Below are 19,826 nucleotides of genomic sequence, written 5' to 3'. Positions count from 1 at the left end.
TAGTATTTGTGTGTCCCCTTTTAAAAGTCTTAATGCCTTTTTTTCCCCGCCTGGTTGCAAATAATCATCTCACTGAGCGGGCCAAAGCTTTCAATCCCTCTTTCAGTTCTGGGTCACGGTAGATGCCAGATATGAGATTCAGGACAGCTCTGGTTTTTTGGGTTAAGGGCTCAAATGGACCAGATCCTAATCTGCCTTGGACTGCCATCTATACTAATATTAAACACACCTCCTTTAACTCATCACTCACTCACTAACTCACTGAGTCTTCTTTGACTCTGGATGGGTGACCAGTCCATGTCTTTTGAAGGAGATTTGCGACCCAAATTAACATGCTGCACTCTTCTGCGTGACTTTTAGCGCAGCTTAATCACAGTAGCTACAATTACCAGCAGCGTGATGCCCTCCTAATCAGTGAGCTCCCTGTTTGTGTACACTGGCTCTCTGTAAGGGGCCCTGTCTCCCTCCAGAGATTAGCTCATCTGCTTCTCAAGTGTTTGGTAATGAACTGCTTAATGTAAGAATGTCTGAGCCTTATTCTTGGGAGTGGTTTTAGAAAAAGATGAGAAACATCATTTCATGTCAAGTAATTTTGGGCACATTGCTATTTTTCTGAGAAATATTTAGCTTTTTCTATAAGATTCTGCACAGGTATGGAATTTTGTGCGCTCATCTAAAAGCACACAGTTAACTGAGGATTATTTTTTTGAACCTGTACTACAGTCATCAAGCATTTCTGCGTGAGCAATCCTGTACAAACAGCACAAATCCATCTGTGAATAGTGCTTTGATGCAAGTCTTTGATGCTGCCAAAAGCTCTGATTGTTTGTTGACTTATTCGTCTATTCAGGCATAAATCATGCATATATGCCTCTTTTCTTCAGTTTCTAATGAGGTCCTAATCAAAGTCCCTTGTCCCGGTGTTGTTTCTATAGCAACACAGAGTGTCAGACTGTGACGATTCCTTCGTTTGGGACCTGGTTAAGATAAGCCCTGGCGAACAGGCTGATTTGTTAAGCCCCTGAATCGGATGCAAAGCCACGAAACCTCACTTTGAGCTTCTTATCATTTTGTTACTGACCCAACTTTTTCTTCATGCTCCATTAGGTTTACGTCTCGGCTACAAACTGCAACAGATTAAGTACCAGATCTGAGCTTTGATTAGAGCAATCCATGCCTTGTTCTACAGCTTCCCCCTTTGTTAGGAAGTTTGGGGGGAGATAAGAGGAAGAAAGGAGGAAGAGAGCCTGGGGGAGGAGTATGAAGGGTTTGGGAAGAGAAGAGGGGGAGATGGACAGATAAGAACGCAGAAGGAGTAGGAAGGAATACTGGGTAAAAATGAGAGGAAGAGTGGAGTGACAGACAGTATTTGGCTGATATTCAGTTTCCAGTGTGCCAAACAGGGGTGGGCGGATTGATGCTATTGATAGTATTGGTCCTGACGTTTCATTTGGAGATTGATTCTCATCTAAAAAATATCAATGGCAGGTGTTTTCTTTTTTCTTTTTAGAGGCCTGGAGTAATTATCATCATTTTGCTAAACTATGTAAATGTGATTGCATGATAACAATGATTAATTACATAGTTTGTACATTTATATTTGCTTTTCTTTTTTTTTTAATGAATGTGCCTTTGAAACTAAAATGTGAAAAAGATGATTGTAGTGAATGAATTTCAGTCACTTTTAAAGTGAACCGTTTGTCGCTCTACTGTCGGGGGACGTTTTTAGTCTATCAAAGTTTTAACAAGTAGGGTTTAATAAGTGCCTTTATCCAATTGCAGTATGCAGTCTTAATGCAACTCAGTTGTGCTACATGCAGAGTTTTCTTGGTCCTCCAGATTTTGTCTTGTCTTCAACAGTTTAACTTCTTTTTCTTACTGACATTTCAGACAGAAAAAATTACAAGTTGAAAGTGTTTACATATCTTTTATAGCTTTGTAAGAGTAGATTATCTTTAGTTTCAGATTTCCAGGAAAATATCTAATTGTGACCTTTCTGACCAGTATTGCGATTGTGATTTAAATGCAGCAGTTTTCTGTACATTAATTTTCAAGCCTGTTTTTTGGCCAAGAACAGCAAAATATACACTTTTTCTGCCAGGCAGTTTAAATGCTGAGTGTGACAGACTACCAGGTAGATGTGATGGATCTTATGTCACATATACAGAATATGGGTGTTTTGTAGCTTCTGATTGGTCCAGCTCGTCTGCAAGCAGTTCACAAACTCTGGGTTATTGTCAACATTGTTTATAGTGTCTTATATAATAAAAATTGCAGCTCTTGCCATTTGAAAGCTGCAGTCTTTCAAATTGCAATTCCAATAAAAATGATTAATCCTTCAGCCCGAGCCTCATAATTATAAAGTAATTATCCAGATATATAGTAGCAGGTTAATTTTGTCATTTAATAGACATTATTTCTTGAACCTACTTTTTGATTAACGTAATTTTGCAATAGCAGGTTGATGAACAGGCACATACAACCAGATGCAAAGAATATCAACTATACTCTACAGATGCTTGTTTTTACAAATGTAGATCATAGACATGCCAAATTTTTCTGTATATGTGCATATGAAGACAATACCAGTGTCAGCATTAGTATCACAAGGTTATTCATATTACTGGTATCTCAACTAAAAAGAAGATCTGTATTGTTCTATTGCCCATCCCACGTGCTAGCATCAATAGTACTAGTGTTGCACATCAGACTTCCCTTCTGTCTATACTGATCAGATCATCAGGACTGCTTTTCATTATCATCCTGTCTTTTGTGTACATGACGAGAATGTTGACGCCTCGAGCAGATCACACACTTGTTCTTGCGCTTTGCTTGAATACGGCTGCTGGCTGTGTGTGGGAACGGAACGCATGTGTGGAGCGAGTAAATATAGCTCTGTTTAGTGATGCTGTCCTTTTCATTCGTCGAGTCTATGAGGGAATGAAAAAAACACCCCAGGAGGGTCAGTGTATGGAAAGTGGGTGGTGTGTGTTTCCTTGGCAACTGTGAGCTTCTGCTAAACACGTCTACCCTTAATGATGACAATAGTCCTTCAAATCTATGGATGTGTGTCCATGACAGCAGGACATTTCTGTGCGTGCGTGTGTGGAGTTGTCTATGCACTAAGTGAAGAATGTTTGAACAGCTGTGTGACAAAACCTTCACATCTCCCCCTGCTGTGTCCACTGCAATACGTTTGTGTGTGTCTGTCGGTCGGTCGGTCTGTCTGTCTGTCTGTCTGCGTGTAGCTGTGTGCGTTAAACACTGTTGTGTGAAAACACCAAAGTGAACGTTCACACACACACTCACAGCTCCCACGTGAGGAGACGTGTGTGTGTCAGGGGAGATTAGAGTTAGTCCACCTTCGTGCTTTGTGTGTGTGTCCACTCTTGTTTGGTCAGCGCTGCGCGCAGCACTTCGGAACCTGCATTACTGCACTGAATTTGCTCATGTGCACATCATTTCCACATGAATTAAATATATTACATCAACACAGTTATTAACAATTGTAAGTAAACTGAAAAATGAAAAATTCATCACATTGCTTTTGTCAGCGTGAGCTCGGTGGCTCTTCTCTGTTTCTGGTAGCAGTCAAAATTTTGGCCTAGTATAAAAAATACATACTTATTTATACATTGAATTAGTATCTCAAAAATAAAATTAACAACTTTTCTCAAAATAAATATATTTTACATATATAAATATATAAATACATATTTTGATACATTTTAGTATTTTAAAGTAATGCTTTATTTTCCTCTGACATGCCATTATATCAAAATAATGAGCTTTTTTATTTCAAGAAAAGTGACGAGGAATAATAATTCATTACTTTATTATTTTATAATTTTGAGAAATGTCATTTTTTAGGTACTTTAGTCAATATTTTGAGAAAATAAGTAATTGCTTGGATAGTAGATGATTCATTTGAGAAATATTTCATATTTTTGAAATACTAAGTCAATATTTTAGGAAAATCTGTCTTTATTTTGAAATACCATGTCAAAGTTTTGTCATACTGCTGGCAGAAACAGAGTAGAAGAAAATAACGCAGTGGATTTTTTTCTCCTTAACCTGAAAGTAATAGACTTCCGTACATATCAGAACCTGTCACCATTCTTTAGAAGATGAAACAAATCCTGTCTAGGATTTGAAGATTTTACATCATTCTTCAAAATCTATTCTTTAGAGCCAATAAACATAAGTAGGATTAGGAATTGTAATGAATTGTGCATTTTATATATTTATATATATATATATATATAACAATTTTGTGCATATATTATTGAAAACAATTTTTTTGAACTGTAGTGTATGTAATATGTGTATGCTCTGTCACAGGTCTGGATGACTGTCTGCAGCAGTACATCAAGAACTTTGAGCAGGAGAAGGTGGGCGGGGAGCAGCTGCTGCGCATCACACATCAGGAGCTGGAGGACCTGGGCGTGTCCCGCATCGGCCACCAGGAGCTCATCCTGGAGGCTGTGGACCTGCTGTGTGCACTGGTGAGCACACAAACGCAGAGACAATGCAGTGAACATGTTCTCTAACACACTAGTGGGCTTCATCCAGATGTTTTTGTCTTTGATCTCCAGTTCAGGCCAATTGGGTGTGAAGTGGATTGCTGTAACTGAGTCAGAAGCTATGAGCTGCTGGTCAGAGCTTTGCTCGGGGGCGCAACTTTATCTGGGACAGGGTCAGTGTCGCTCTGTCAGTGCCAAAAGCATTTGCTATGTTGTTAGTCATGTGGATTTCTGTGCTTCTGTCTGCCTTAGTGCTTTCAGAAGGTTCTGAGCATCCACTTTGTTAGTGAAATTGATTTGGCTAAGGCCCCTGACCTCTTTTATTCCACACTGCCGCTCTGTTTATGTTTTTTTGATGAGTTGTAATTGATATTAGCCAAAACAAACATTTTAAATCCCTGGAAATCCCAGGGATTATCCCCCTTATTTACTCCTGTCACCCCACACACTGCTGCTCACAGGCTGCATCCCAGCAGAGCGTTTAGAAATAAGGACGAGAGAAAGCAACGTACACAAGGAGGAAGAGAGAGAAAAAGAGAGAGAGAGAGAACAAAAGAAAGTGAGCGTGGGAGAGCGGATGGAAGGGTGACAGGAGTAGATCCGAGGGAAGAATAACAACAAGAAACGAGCAGTGTTAGACAGAAGCTTTGAGCTGCCGGAAGACTGGGATTGAAGGAAGGGAATAAAAAGCACTGGAGGACGTGGATATGCTAGTTTGTCCCTTTTGCGTGTTCTCCAGCCCAGGCCATCAGTCAAAAGCTTAAGCCTGGCCTTCTGCGCTAAATGCCGTTATGTAATGCTACTTTAGGTGGGTCCAGTGTGAGGCCCTGTCTATTAAATATGATTACTCATCCCTCCCCCCGCTGAGCCTTTCACATGACGCACACCCACAGGCTCTCATGTGCATCAGAGCATTTTGGTAGCGGAATGTCATGGTCTTGCTGTACTTGTACAGTGACAGCTTAAGGTTTGCTGGGGGATGGGGTTGATGTGTGTGTAGAGGGGTCAGTGCTTGTGCTGGTGTTTGTGGGTCAGTTCTTGTGCCGTTACTTTCTTACACTGGTTTTGGGAAGCATTAGTCCTCTCAAAGCCCTGCTAGTGCTGTAAATCTCTCACTTCTCAACAATTTAATTCAGTTATGATTCTGCAGGAGCCTGTTCAGTGCATCAGGAAGTTTCATGTCACCACAATCCCATACAGTTTCATTCATGTTTATTTTGGTACGATTCATAAGTACTGAAAAAACACTGAGTACACAAATATGACTGGAGGAACTAGGAATGCTGCATTCAACATGTCTCGGAAGTGTGAAAATGGACCTTGGAATTGCGACGGTGTAACCTCTGTGCATTCAAGCTTCAAAGTGGGGAAAACATGAACGCCTCTGTAACAGCAAGTGTTGTTAGCAACAAGCTAGCCATTTAACGTTAGTGATATGATCAATAGCTTTAACGTTCATGATGGATCTACCTTCTCAAAGTGGTGAACTTTTTTGTGACTCTTATATTTAACCAATTGCTGTCTGTGTGTTGACTGATCTAAAACTAATCTCATTAAATGTAGAGAAGTGGTTCTTTATTATGTTGGCGCTGTGAGCAGCCATGTTGATTTGATGTCATCTGCTGAGCTCGGTGTTGAGGACACCATCCTGACTTGCTGAGGGGGTGTTTTTGTGATTATTCCTAGTCAGAGGTGCGACATTCCAAGTTATAAGCCTCTGTTGAGCTCAGCATTAGTAGTGGAATGTTGTAGGCAATAAAAGCAATAAACCCACTTTTACATTCTCAGTTAATTTCTTTTTATTTCAATTTAAATAACATTTAAAATTTAAAATCTCAAAAAATTAGCGCATAGTTTATTGAATATTATCATAATAGGTTATAATCGATTTTGCCATTACAAAATCAATCCAGTCAAATTAATATCTTCAGACTGGCATATTTTTGTGTCTCTATATGTTTGTGCAAGTGAGCCAGCAGTTGAAATATATTATTAAATGCTTAAATGCAGGTAGTTTTTAAAACAAAGTCTTAACAAACATTATTAGAATTGATTGTCATCTATTCTAACATTTTAAAATCTAAACAGTTCATTTGTCACCATCAAATCATGCATTTTTACACCTCTACACAAGCAAGACACGCAAGCAGAACTCTTCTGATCTACATGTGTCTGTGCTCTGCCACTGTAACATCTTTCCTGGGACTTTTTACAGGCTGCTCCATATGTCAGACAGAGGAAGCACAGACAGAGGGCCATCCAGTTTGAAAGTTAATTTTGCATGAGGAGCTCTTCTACTGATGTAATACAGTATGTCAAGTAGACTACAGAGAATGTGTATAATCCCCTTGCTTTACATTCAGTATTTATGGAACATGATATGTATAATATATTTTTCACAGGTTGTTTGCCACATTGTGGATGTTTCCTCAGGCATTTTATAACTTTCCTTCTTACTCCCGCAATGTCCCAACACGTTGGGATCAGAAGGCTCTTAATGGAGTTTGTCCCCCAGTCTGACCCTCGGTCCTGCTTTATGCTTACTGCTAGCCTTTCCATTACTCACAAGCACTCTCTGGACCTCATGTATTTCTGTATACATGCCCTTAGGTGTCTGACTAAATAAGGCTAGTAGAATCTTCTCCTTGTGGTTAAAGTGATAATTCAGCAGCAGATCATATTTACACAGTTTTCTCTTTACCCCAAATGTAGATTGATTAAGACATTTTCAGTGTCTGAAGTGCTTCTTTAGTTTTGCACTGGAGCTACAAGGCTAATGCAGCTAACAAGTACTACCCACATTTCTTACTTAAGTTGTAAAAAAAGGGGGAATGTCGCTCACTTTTCAGAATTTCTGCATACCCCAGTCATTAAGAATTCTGATTGATATGATGTGAAATGTATTCCATTCTAGAGAAACCTACTGAGAATTATTCACAGCAGTGGTGATAGGAACTGCACTTAATACCTTTAAAACTTACCTGTCAGAAAGTTAATACATGAAATAGTCACAAATACTTTACCTGGTGCCTGAGGCATTGCTTTAGGACAGTTCTCAGACAAAGTTTTTGCATAAAATGTATTTTTTTTAAATCTATATGTGATGGAAACATTGCCTGAGGCAAATTAGTACCCAAAGACAATGTATTTTTAGCATTACTTATAAAAAGTCAGAGGTTCACTGTAAGTTCATGCATTTTGGATAGTAAAAAGACAGTAGACATCATGACCCCTTGTTCCTGTCTCCACACTCTAAAGAAAATCTGAGTCAATATATTTCTCTGCAATGATTTCACATCAAACCACTCTGAATGACTTTGTTTACAGCTTTACCATTTACTTATGCAGAAATTCAGAAATAAACAGTGCCATAAACATAAACATAAAATAGTCTTGCGTATGTGGTTTCTGTATAGTATATTATATTCTATGCGAGTGAACACAAGTGCAGACAGAATGTGGTCTTCACAATAGCTACTACTGGTTTTAGCCATGTAAAATATTTTTGTCCATTGAAAATTACATTTTTATTTGCTGAACTATTGCTTTAACAAATACATTTCAATTTCATATTCAATTGTATCTCTCATCTTGTGGCCTCTCTCAGAACTACGGTTTGGAGACAGAACATTTGAAGACCCTATCACATAAGCTCAACGCCTCCGCAAAGAACCTGCAGAACTTCATAACAGGCCGCAGGCGAGGAGGCCACTACGATGGCCGAGCTACACGCAAGCTCCCCAATGACTTCCTTACCTCGGTGGTGGATCTTATTGCTGCTGCCAAGAGCCTTCTGGCCTGGCTGGACAGGTCAGCCCTTGCCCACACAGAAATACACACACACACACACACACACCCCCACACACGCGCACACACACACACACGCGCACACACACACACACACACACACACACACACACACACAAACACACATGCACACGCACACAAACACATACACACATGTTCCAACATCTACTAATGTTTAACCCCTTAACAAGCTGGCAGGCCCAACATTTTATTACACACTTCTTTAACCTAAGAATAGCTCCATTAGTCCCTGTAGTTACTGACTTTTAAGCCTTTCTATGAAATAAACCTTGAATGTTAAAGAGATAAAGATGTTTTTGGTAAAAAGTCAAATTTACATCTACATCAAATTTACATCTATTTATCTCAAATGTGAGTGATCAGACAAGACATGTTTGGTGTCCAAGGTTTGTGGTATTAATTTTGTGCTAAAGGCTCAAGCAGCTCTACAGAAATGGAAGATTATTTGCTACACCACCAATTAGCATCATGCAAACTGCGTGCCTGAAATTGGTTCACAAAAAGTTCAGGTTTCAAGCTGTTACTACTCTTTTTTATCTATGCAATATACTTCTGTCCATTTTTATTAATGCAATGCAGTCAGAAATCACATAAGCAAGTGTCATTGAGATTACATAAAGGAGACATATTCCATTCTGTTTTTCAATTAAATAAAGTGCCCTGTGCTTGTTGAAGGAGGACTGTGAAGAGTATAAGACAAATAACACCTCAATTCAGTCTTTGTATGATGCATTTTATCCCATCATTTACTCCTCAGTGAAGGAAAGGTGCTTATTTTGTATACTAATGACCACTGCTCTCATTAGATCATGTGCACATGCATGCAGTACACAGCAATGTTTAATGCAAAAAGCTTGTAGTTCATTTTATAAGAAGCTCTTGTCTACCCATTTTGGCACTACTGCACTCCACTAGCATGGAAACATTTCAGTGTAATGTTAGCTTCAAGCTGACAGTGGCAAATATGCATTTCATAGCAGCTCCCTAGATTAACAGAATATCAGGCATTATATCACTGTTTTACACTGTCCTGTCTGTCAGAGAGGTCCATTGTAACAGCAGCTGCAGTGGTCAGCAATTATTAGCAGTCTGTAAAATCACATCTCTTCTGTAAAAGGGAAGTATTCCAAAACATCAAAAAACCTTACATTTCACATTTTCTCAGATGTAGACATAGTGACGAGTGACGTACATGTGAAGTGTTGTTTGTTTTGACTGCTTTAACAACCTGAGAGGAAATTGTATGATGATTTAGGGATGCAGTTTACACAATGCTAACTGGTGGGTTGTTTCTTCCGTTGCTTGTCAGCTAAGTTAGCCTCATAGTTCTAATGCAAAACTAAAGATGCAAGCTTTGTTCATCAAACATGTATTAACTGATTGACTACACTCAGCATGAGGAAAACTGCAGATTTGATTTTTTGCCAACCAATCCCTTTATTCATAAAGGTGCAAATATTTAATCAAAGCACTCCTTGCTATTGTCCTCTTGGGTCATGTGATTATTTACCCTGGCTAAAAGGCTCTGTTGTGAAGTGATTATCAGTGGGGTCATGTGCAGGGTCACTGAAAACACAATCATGTTGATTTTTTTACATAATGCTTCTGAGCAATCGGCTGAAAAACAAAAGATGAGCGAAGCTCTTATGTAAGAGCCTTCTGTTTGGAGGAGTTGGCCCTGAAAGGAGCAAGCACACCAGCTTAGGGCTCATGTTGATCCGTGAGGAGCGTGTTTGTGTGCATTAGTCAAGCTCTCTGTATTAGACCAGTCCATTTGCTCTTCTGCCTAACAGCACATACTCATAACTCCACAGAGCAATTAATTTCCTCTTCCATGTCTCTGTATTATGGTGGGCCTGGCAGGGCCTCATTCTCATTCAGTCTCTGAGGACAGGATGCCAGCAGGACGTGGCTCAGGGCCATCACTTAGCGCTTATTACGCCCTCATTATAAACTATGACAAGGGATCCCACGGTCATGAATATTATATATGCCGGCTCATTGCCTCCTCTTTGTTTTCATCATGTACTTATGTCCCTGTTTCTAGATACAGACATCTCAGACGCTCTAATACTGTGCTCTCAGTAAAACAGGCCCTGAATGCACTACCGTTCAAAAGATTGGAATTACTTTTGTTATTAGTAATTTCTGTTACTTTATTTCTAATTGATCATAAGCCATCCTGTTTTTGGAACAACTAGATTAATTGCTTAATAATATACTATATTATCACTTTCCCTCTTTCTCTCAAAATCAAATAAACAGACCCCAAACACATTTTAACAGATAAACAACAATAATTGTGACAAATATTATTATAAAACTAATAATATTCAGCTCTATTTTTCAATTTACATTGATTTTGAGTATTAAGAATATCTTATATTAAATATGCAACTCAATTTGTAATTTAAAATAAAGTTTTTGTTTAAAAATGAGTAAAATTCATAAAGATATCAAAGTATTAGTATTTACATGTCAAATAATGGCATATCTGAGTAGCCCAGGGTCTCCTAAAATTAACATATGGCACAATTGTCTCATGGAAGTACTTTATAATTACAATTGTAATTGTAATTGACCCAAAATACCAAAAGAAATCTCAAAATGTTTAGGGCTCTAAGGGTTAAAGAGAAACTGACAGTGTTTACAGTAGTGGTGATAGGAACCTGAATACTTCACCTCTATTTTACCACTTTCAACACTATAAAACATATTTATTTATCCATGTAAACAAGTATGTCGCAGTGATTTTATCCCTTTATTTTATAACCCTATTTTATTTAGATAATTGAAAATATTGATTCTAAACTCCCTATGGGTAGCATAGTTTGAGTAGTGTGCAAGTCAGGAGATCCTCTGGTGACATAATGACAGTTAGTGTGAGATGGGCCTGAATGCTGCCATGCACTGAGCTTTCTTCTATTGGCCTGTCCTCAGTGAATGTGTGCAGTGAACCAAGAAATCTGTTCACTCTTTTCTTTCTGCTTTTTTGTCTCTCACTCTCTGTCTCCCTCACTGCCTTTTTCCTCATCGTTCCCTGCTTCTTTTCCATGAATTTTCCTCTTACACTCTTATATTAACCCCTTAAGCTCTAGTGGCTTGTGGATTACCATGGACAATAATTCCCATTAAATCAAAAACATTTCTAAAAGTCATCTGACAGTTGCTAGTGCAGTTGTTTACTAGTCCAGATCTCGCAAATGCTCAAATCTACCTCAGCCATTTTCCATTTTTTTTACAGTCAACACAGCTGTAGTGAAGAGTGATCTAATGGTTAATTCCAGGTGTTACTTCTTCCTCAGGTCTCCATTTGCCGCAGTGGCAGACTACTCCCTGACCAGGAACAACGTCATCCAGCTGTGCCTGGAGCTGACGACAATAGTGCAGCAGGTACTCCTTTAAAACCACACCAAAACGACTCTTCCCACCATCCCCAGTCCGCTGAGCATAACCTCAGTGTTGATATTTGTGCTTTGTGACCTCAAAATGCTCACTATTTTTTCCCCTGGAGCTGACGTGGTGATGTATTTTAAGTCCACAAGGCTACAGAGGCTTTTTAAAGGCACGCTTTTGAGAGCCAAGTGATGTTTTCAGGGCAGAGGATTCAGTAGAAGGAGGACATAGATGTTTTTTCTTCCTTGCTCTCAGCTCCACACTCTGGATTGAAATAATGTTTCTGCAGCGTGGGGCAGTGCGGCCGATGATGGCCTGGCTCCTGTGGGAGAGAAGAGATAGAAGCTGCTGTCCCAGAACTTTGAGTCTATAGAATTAGGACATTATGGTGTGTGTGTCCTTGTGAAAACCAAATGTCCTTGAGTACAGTAAAATGTGAAAAAAAATCATTGAAGCACACTTCAGTTCATATATGTAAATGAAACCTCAAAAACAACTCATTTTCATTGTTTTAGTGATGTCATGAAAACCAACACTTTATATATACAGTGCTGTTCAAAAGTTTGGAATCACAGTTCTGGCTGATATAAAATCTGTTTTATTGCAGATCCTTTCATATACAAAGTTTGAGTGCCCCTGGTCAAATGACATGTTTTGCTGATATAGCAAAAATAACTTGAATAACACTTAATCCACAGTGAACATTATATATTTTATGTTTTACTTTTTTGCCAATATGTTCAACTCAGAAATGAAATTAAATGTTGCACAAAAATTGGCAGAAAGATGCCATATTTGAGTTCTCTGTAGAGAATGGGTTAATTTATTGTCATGCTATGTATCCATCTAACCACCTAACCACCTAACAATTTTGGATATATGATAGAAAGAAAACTTTTGAAAGTGCTCTATAATACATTTTGGAACAAAAAATTGGAAAAAATTTTGGCGATGAACGAAGCTGTAGGAGTTTCCATAATAATAGAGATAGAAGTTGTACAGCATCGTGAAAAAAACTTACAATTATGAAATGAAATAACAAAATTAATACAGAGATTTTTTGAAAGTTCTGATACCATGGTGAAATACTTTAAATTATATTTTGTATACAGTGGTTTAACCTGTCCATTCATGTTATATGGAGTGTTTCAGCCAGGAGTACTTTTTAATGAGCCACATTACAGGGCAGCCAATCAGAACAGAGCTCTTTTACATATATCAGACTTGAAGACACAGTAACAAAAACATCCTGTTTAATTGTAAACAAAGAGAGAGCGGAAAATGGATGTAAAAATAAATTACAGCTATTTTTGGTACATAAATCATCATCATAAGAGGACATTAGGAAAGAAATAACATACAATAAGAAATGTATGATAAAATATTGTTTTCAAAAAATAAATCAGGAGCAAGTTTTTCATTTTTCACTTAAGTGGTTGCAGTTTGGGTTAGGATTGTAAATGCTCCTTTTAGCCTGTTTTGTATCTGACTGGCATTTTAAAGCTTCTTGAAGTGCAGGTGTGTAAATAGATTATATTATATAATAGCCCTAATTACTGTGTATTTGAGGCCTCATTGAGAGGAACAGGCTGTGGGCTGAAGGAGTCTCCCAGTATGTTACCTATTAGTCATAAATACAGTCCTAAAGCTGGACAGCGGAGTTCCTCCTAGAAAGCAGCCGTCGCCACCCACACGTGGTCACGGAGAGCTGATGTCTCAGAGGGATGGAGGGGAGGAAATGAGGAGAGGAGAGAGAGGAAAAAGGGAATTATTGCAGCAGCACAGCGTGGGTGGACTGACTCACCACTCGCTGCTGTCTGAGAGGGAGAGATAGCTCAGCTGCCTCCAGCACTTCAGACAGGGTTTGGCTGCAGGACATGCAGCATGAGCACCACACATACACAGCATTCCCCTGCCTCACCTGCTACACCTGCCTGTTCCACTGACTAATTAATCTTTTCCTGTTGGCTGCAAGACCTTCTGCTTCTTATTATTATTCTTGTTACAAATGCACATTCAATTTTCTGCACACTGGAAAAAAGGCATGCATTTAATTGATTGTAATGTATCCATCATTTCCACATAAATAACATATATAATATTAGGGCTCTCACTATCATTTATTTGAATAGTCGCGTAATCTGTCAGTTTGTTTGATGATTCATGGAGTAATCCGTATGCTTTTTTAAGTCAGTACAAGAAAAATTGACATGACTGAACAATTACAGACCGAACAGAGCCATTTAAAGATTTTAAAATGCTTTAATGAAGGAAGTCATTGAAAAATACATATATATATATGCACGTATCATCACTATCGGACCTAAACCTCATATTTTTGAAATGGTAACTTTTTTAAGAAGGCAAAAACTTGCCTGTAATTGAAATTAACCAGACTTTTTTCTATGTACACACATATGTCCACACTTTTCAATAGGAATTCAATAGATATCAAGTTAGCTGTAGGGTATATTCAGTTCTCCATGCAAAATTTAGTACTACTCAGGCAGCACACAAAAGCAACTTGAGTGCTAACAGCTTCCCCTTGTGGAGACTCTTCAGACTGCTAAACACAGCTATGAAATGACCTGTAGATACCTTGGATTTCATTCAAATTGTGTATCACTAAACTGATTCATCAATATTTTTTTTAATTGAATATCAAGTTGAATTGGGTAAGTGTGACTGATATCAAGTCTGTATTACATTCATCCTGTTATTGTCAGAGGAAAATAAATTAAAAGATGAAACTGTATTCATGTAATATAGTTTATTCATATACTTGTTTCAATGAAATGAAAAGTCAAGGAAATTAAATGTGTTAATTTTATAATGTAACATGATTTCACATTCAGCAGTTACACATGTAATACATTGGCTTAAATCAGCCCAAAATTGATTTAATGTGAAATATTATTCTTAGTGTTGTATTTATTTGCTCTGAAAGGTTTATCTCCATCCAGTCAGTTAGCATTTAGTGAGGAGTTTCATTTAATTTAAGAGGCCTAAAACATAAGTGTGACATTTTGCACTGTTGCAAAAATTAAATAATTTTTTCTTTCTTTTTTGAGGACGTCTATGATGTCACCTACTAGGCCCTGGATGAGATGACATGGAATAATCCTAATGTAAAATGTCGCCTCTCCCTCTTTTGCAGGACAGCACCGTGTATGAAGCAGAGAATAAAATTCTGCATGTGGTAAGTGAAAAATTGTGTGTGTGTGTGTGTGTGTGTCTGTGTGTGTGTGTGTCTGTATGTGTGTGTCTGTATGTGTGTGTGTGTGTGTGTGTGTGTGTGTGTGTGTGCGTGTGTGTAATTTATAGAGCTCTGCAGATTGTCTGTCTTATGCTGCAATGCCCATCAGGACGCAGCTGCCCTCCTGCTATAAATACCAGGACAGGACAGAGACAGACAGAGAGAGAGAGGGAGAGAGAAAGAGATCTTTAGCCACAGCACCTATAACACTCCTGCTAATGACACATACAATTCGTACAGAGACGTACCCAAAGTACCGGGAATTCACGAATGGGTAACTGGATCCACAAACAGAAATAGAGACAGAATGAGAGACAAGATGGGAGACAGATGAATAGGCCGATGGCAGTAGCTCATGACGGTGATCTGTCATAGATGCTCATCTGATCACATGACTGCCTGCTCACGTGATTACATCACACAGCATCAACAACGTCCCCGCCATCTCAGCACAGATGGTGTTTATGGGACGTCACAGTGACCACACAATCAAAAGCTCAGCATATTGCAGCCCAGCAGTGCAATCTGCTTATGAGAGAGAGAGAGAGAGAGAGAGAGAGGGAGCCTGCTTCATCACCTGATCCCTATGTTTGATATGACTCCTAGATAGCATATCATCATATACCATATGCCATCATATCTAAACCTTTCCTCCATTTTTATTTTTCGATAGGACCAGCTGCTATTTATGTTGTCTGAGCATTTTGTGATTAGTAGAACAATAGAAATAAGCCTGAATTAAATTAAATTAAATCTTTAATGACATTTACTTGATCCCACTTTACAATAATTTTCTGTAATCACTGTGTTACTCATTAAATACATGTAACAACAATGTAATTACTGTAATTAAACACGTGTATCTTGATAATTGTAACAGCATATTTTCTCTTGTGTAATTCCACATTTGTAATAGGCCACTGTTTTTCAAAGGCCATTTCTGATTGTAACAAGTGTGTAATTACCTACTTTATAAGCGCACCTGTGCTGTGCCTGCACATGAAATGCCAGCTTTCATAACATTTAGCTAGCTGTTGTAGTGTGTAAATAACTTTTATGTGAAATATGATGTTTTATTCCAAAATGTAACACATTTATTTATAACTTTTTAAATATAATATGTTTTTGAAAAGAATAACATCTGAAATGTATATATGAATACAGTGAAAAATTTATTTTATTTTTTTTCTAATAATGGTCTCATTCATCATATAATTCATATTTCTTCTTTGTGTAAAGCCCACTCTCAGCAATGTATATAATGAAAAAAAAATTAAAACAAAATTCTTCGAAATGGTCTATAATGCATTTTGCAATATAATCCTTAATATGTGTGTTGTATTTTACTGCCCTAAATGCAGTGTGTGGACTACCTATAATTATCTGTAATTTTAATGTGCCTACATAACAACTACACATGAACGATCTACTCATTTTTAAAGAGTTGCTTTTACGTAATTTAATGTAGTTTCTGTGGAATATTTGCATCATTAGTACAGTCAGCTAAATGTTAGGAAAGTTGGCGTTCCCTATACAGATGCAGTGGAAGTAATAGTCAGTAATTGCACATCTCCTGAAAAACAATAGTTCATGCAATTGTAATTACTCACTATTATACTCTATTATTCATTTGGATTAAATAAGAAAAATATGCTGCTACAAGTATAACACACTTGTGCAGTTACATGAGTAAAACCTGAGACTGTGTATCTCCATAAGCTATGCTACAGTAACAGTGTAACAGTGAATATATCAACAGTAGTTGCATTGTTGCTTTATTCATTGTTAATGTGTAACTGCACATTTATTACAGACACTATAAACCAATGAACAAAATCTATGTCTGACTGTTGCAGTCTTTCTAGAGTATTACCCTCTTGTTTGCATTGTATTTATTCATCTGTATTCATACATTCCTGCTATGTTGATATTGTACAGTGGTCTGAGGGCATTTCATCATCAGTGCATAATACAATAAATAAAGTTTATTTTTGCTAATGCACATTTTGTGAGTGAACTGGGGCTGACCTAGAATGCCACTGGTCCTGAAATACCTGTTTGGTCTCTTTCCCCTCCCTCTGCAGTGTAAGACGCTGTCAGGAGTGTGTGACCACATCATCACGCTGTCCTCAGACCCCATGGTGTCGCAGGCGGCTCATCTGGAAGTGGTGCATCTGGACAACATCAAGTCCACAGAGGGGCTGGTGGGTGTGGCTGCATGCATGTGGCTTTGTGAAGTATGTACCCATGTACTGGTATGTCCAGTTCTGGTCCTGGAGAGCTGGAGCCCAGCTAAAACTGCACTGAAATCATGACTGCAGGAACTGGACACCTCAACATTAGCATGAGATTTGTTTATCTCCTAGGTTTTTACCGGACAAAACTTAAGTGATTAAGCTTTAGCCAGAATGAGTAATAGCTGAGTTCATTTATGGGTAATATGTAAAGTGAATTCCATCTGCTTCATGAGGCTAACCTGAATACATTGCTGCTGTATTCAGAACCTGCTCAAAGATGTTTTAAACCCCTGTTCTTCCCTCCACAGCAAAATGAAAAACTCCTGCCACAGCAGAATTAGTCTTACATTAAACACATACTGTTATCTATAAAATGACTTGAATGATATCCTATGGCCTTGTATGACACTTCATTGCTGTAAAAAACTAATAATAATTTCTCCAAAAATCTCCATTCTGAAAAAACTGAAAAACTGAGTCAGAATTGTTCACAGTGGTGGTGATAGGAACCAGACATCTGGAGAGTTTATTACCTGTATTATATGAGATGTTTATGAATTTGTTGCCTGATGCCTGATTTGTGTTATAGGCATTGTGACCTATGGTTCCTATTACCATAACTCTAAAGAAATCTGAGACACCAAGTTTTTCAATAATAAACCATTTCACACTAAACCACTCTGAATAACATTGTTTACATAATCAAGACTGACTTATACAGGAATTTAGAAAAATGGTGGAATTCCCCTTTAATGTAAACTAATGTGAATGTATTTTATTTATTTAGATTTATTTTGAATTTTTATTGTAAATAATTTTGGAGCATTTCTATTGGTCCATTCATTATTACATTTTCATGCAAAGGCCAGCTGCTGTACTGAAATGATGCAGAAACACTGGGAAAGAAATTTTGGGCTTTTTTGGACAGTGATGATTTGTGAAAACAGAAAAATAAATGGGCAAAGTTTGGATGGCATACAGTGTCAGTAGTCACATACACAAGACTGTTTGAGATTTGACATGATTTGAGGCAAATTTGCACAATGGTAACTCCACTTTGTCGCTTCAGTGCAAAACTAAAGAAGCAAACTTTGCACACCTAGCATTTATTTAGGCTAAGGGGAAAAGTATGCCAATTTTGACCAAACTGTCCCCTTAAGCCCTAATGTATGTGGGCTCACATGTCAATCTATCACTCTCATATCACTATCATAATAGCGAATAATATAAAATAACTACTGAAAAAGAAGTCTTAATAAGCCTAGAATTCAAAAAGCTAAACATTAGACTGTTGTGATCAGTTGATTCATGGTTGAAATGTGAGTGGAATGGATAGGGGGTGGTGTGGCTTGCTTGGAGCAGCATGTGAGGCTTCGAGAGGCCGGACATATTTGAACAGTGGCAAAAGCAGGAAGAATGTTGAGCAGCACGTGAGGAGCACAACACGCTACCGCTCCCCTGCACGTCACTGTACACACTCATCAGCACTTAGTCAAGGATGCTAGTGGTAGTGGTCATGCAAGCTTGGAGCTCTAATGCTTCCCCGCATTCACAAACACACACACACACACACAAACAAACACACAAATGCACAAACACATGCTGCAGTTCTATGGAGCCTGGACAGAGCTGGATAAAACACAGCTTTGCTCTCTCATGCTTGTTCTTTCTTTCTCCTCTCTCTGGCTGTTTTGAAACTTGTATGTCAAAGGTTGTTTGAGTACATGTATCTGACAGCAAAGGGGCTTTGAAATAGAGTAGACGTGTTCAGTGTCTGTGTGCCCGGGATTTTCAGGCAATGGCTCTAAAATGTTCCTCTTCTTCCCCCAGGGCATGTACATCAAGTCGACGTACGATGGTCTACATGTAATTACAGGAACTACAGAAGGGGTAAAAGGCCATTTTCATTATTTCAATAATGAAAAAACTGATGACACACTGGGAAATGACTGAGGGTGTAGAGCTGCGTGTAATCCCCCCTTTTTCCACCATTGTCCTTTCTCCACCTCTCTCTCTCTTACACACACTCTCTCTCACACTTTTTTATCTCTCTCTTTCTACTTCCTCTCTGTCTCTTACTTGCAGTCCCCAGCTGACCGCTGTAAGAAAATCCATGCTGGTGACGAGGTCATTCAGGTCAATCATCAGACAGTGGTGCGTGCCATCTATGTTATTATCACTCTAATTTCACCCTGCCGCCTTTGTCTCATGGCATACATGCCACTTACAGACCCCCATCACATGCAGCTCACCTTCTGCTAATATTTACAGTGAGGGGAAAATATTCATATACGTTTATATATATATATATATATATATATATATATATATATATATATATATATATGGTTAAATAATAGATGATTGATAATGGTATAATGGTAATTTCATGGAACTCCAAATATTATGACCTAAAAGCAGCAGCAGTTACACCTGGAACAATAAGCAGTGATCTGTACCTCAATCATTTCCATTCCTACCCCACATAAAAATCATTTCCATTCCTACCCCACATGTACATCTAAAATTTGCTTGTGTAGAATGTTTTGGTAATAATTCTGCTCATTGATTTTTGAGAAAGACTGC

The 19,826-nt window shown here is 38.2% G+C and overlaps 1 protein-coding gene across 4 annotated transcripts in view; it reads left to right on the top strand.

The window, feature by feature from the left end:
* cnksr2b (connector enhancer of kinase suppressor of Ras 2b) overlaps window positions 1-19,826 on the top strand; it is a 50,035-nt gene that overhangs the window by 8,327 nt on the left and 21,882 nt on the right. For 2 of the 4 annotated variants that reach the window (XM_017698583.2, XM_017698581.2), the window contains exons 2-8: window positions 4,342-4,505; window positions 8,131-8,333; window positions 11,657-11,744; window positions 14,905-14,946; window positions 17,088-17,207; window positions 19,071-19,130; window positions 19,326-19,394. In XM_017698583.2, the coding sequence (XP_017554072.1) occupies window positions 4,342-4,505; window positions 8,131-8,333; window positions 11,657-11,744; window positions 14,905-14,946; window positions 17,088-17,207; window positions 19,071-19,130; window positions 19,326-19,394 (746 nt within the window). Of the gene's footprint in view, window positions 1-4,341; window positions 4,506-8,130; window positions 8,334-11,638; window positions 11,745-14,904; window positions 14,947-17,087; window positions 17,208-19,070; window positions 19,131-19,325; window positions 19,395-19,826 lie in introns of all 4 variants that reach the window. The other 2 variants (XM_017698582.2, XM_017698580.2) reach the window with 1 other exon arrangement.

The sequence above is a fragment of the Pygocentrus nattereri genome, chromosome 16 (genome assembly GCF_015220715.1).
Source record: "Pygocentrus nattereri isolate fPygNat1 chromosome 16, fPygNat1.pri, whole genome shotgun sequence".
Lineage (NCBI taxonomy): Eukaryota > Metazoa > Chordata > Actinopteri > Characiformes > Serrasalmidae > Pygocentrus > Pygocentrus nattereri.
This window is presented reverse-complemented; position numbering and strand designations above follow the sequence as displayed.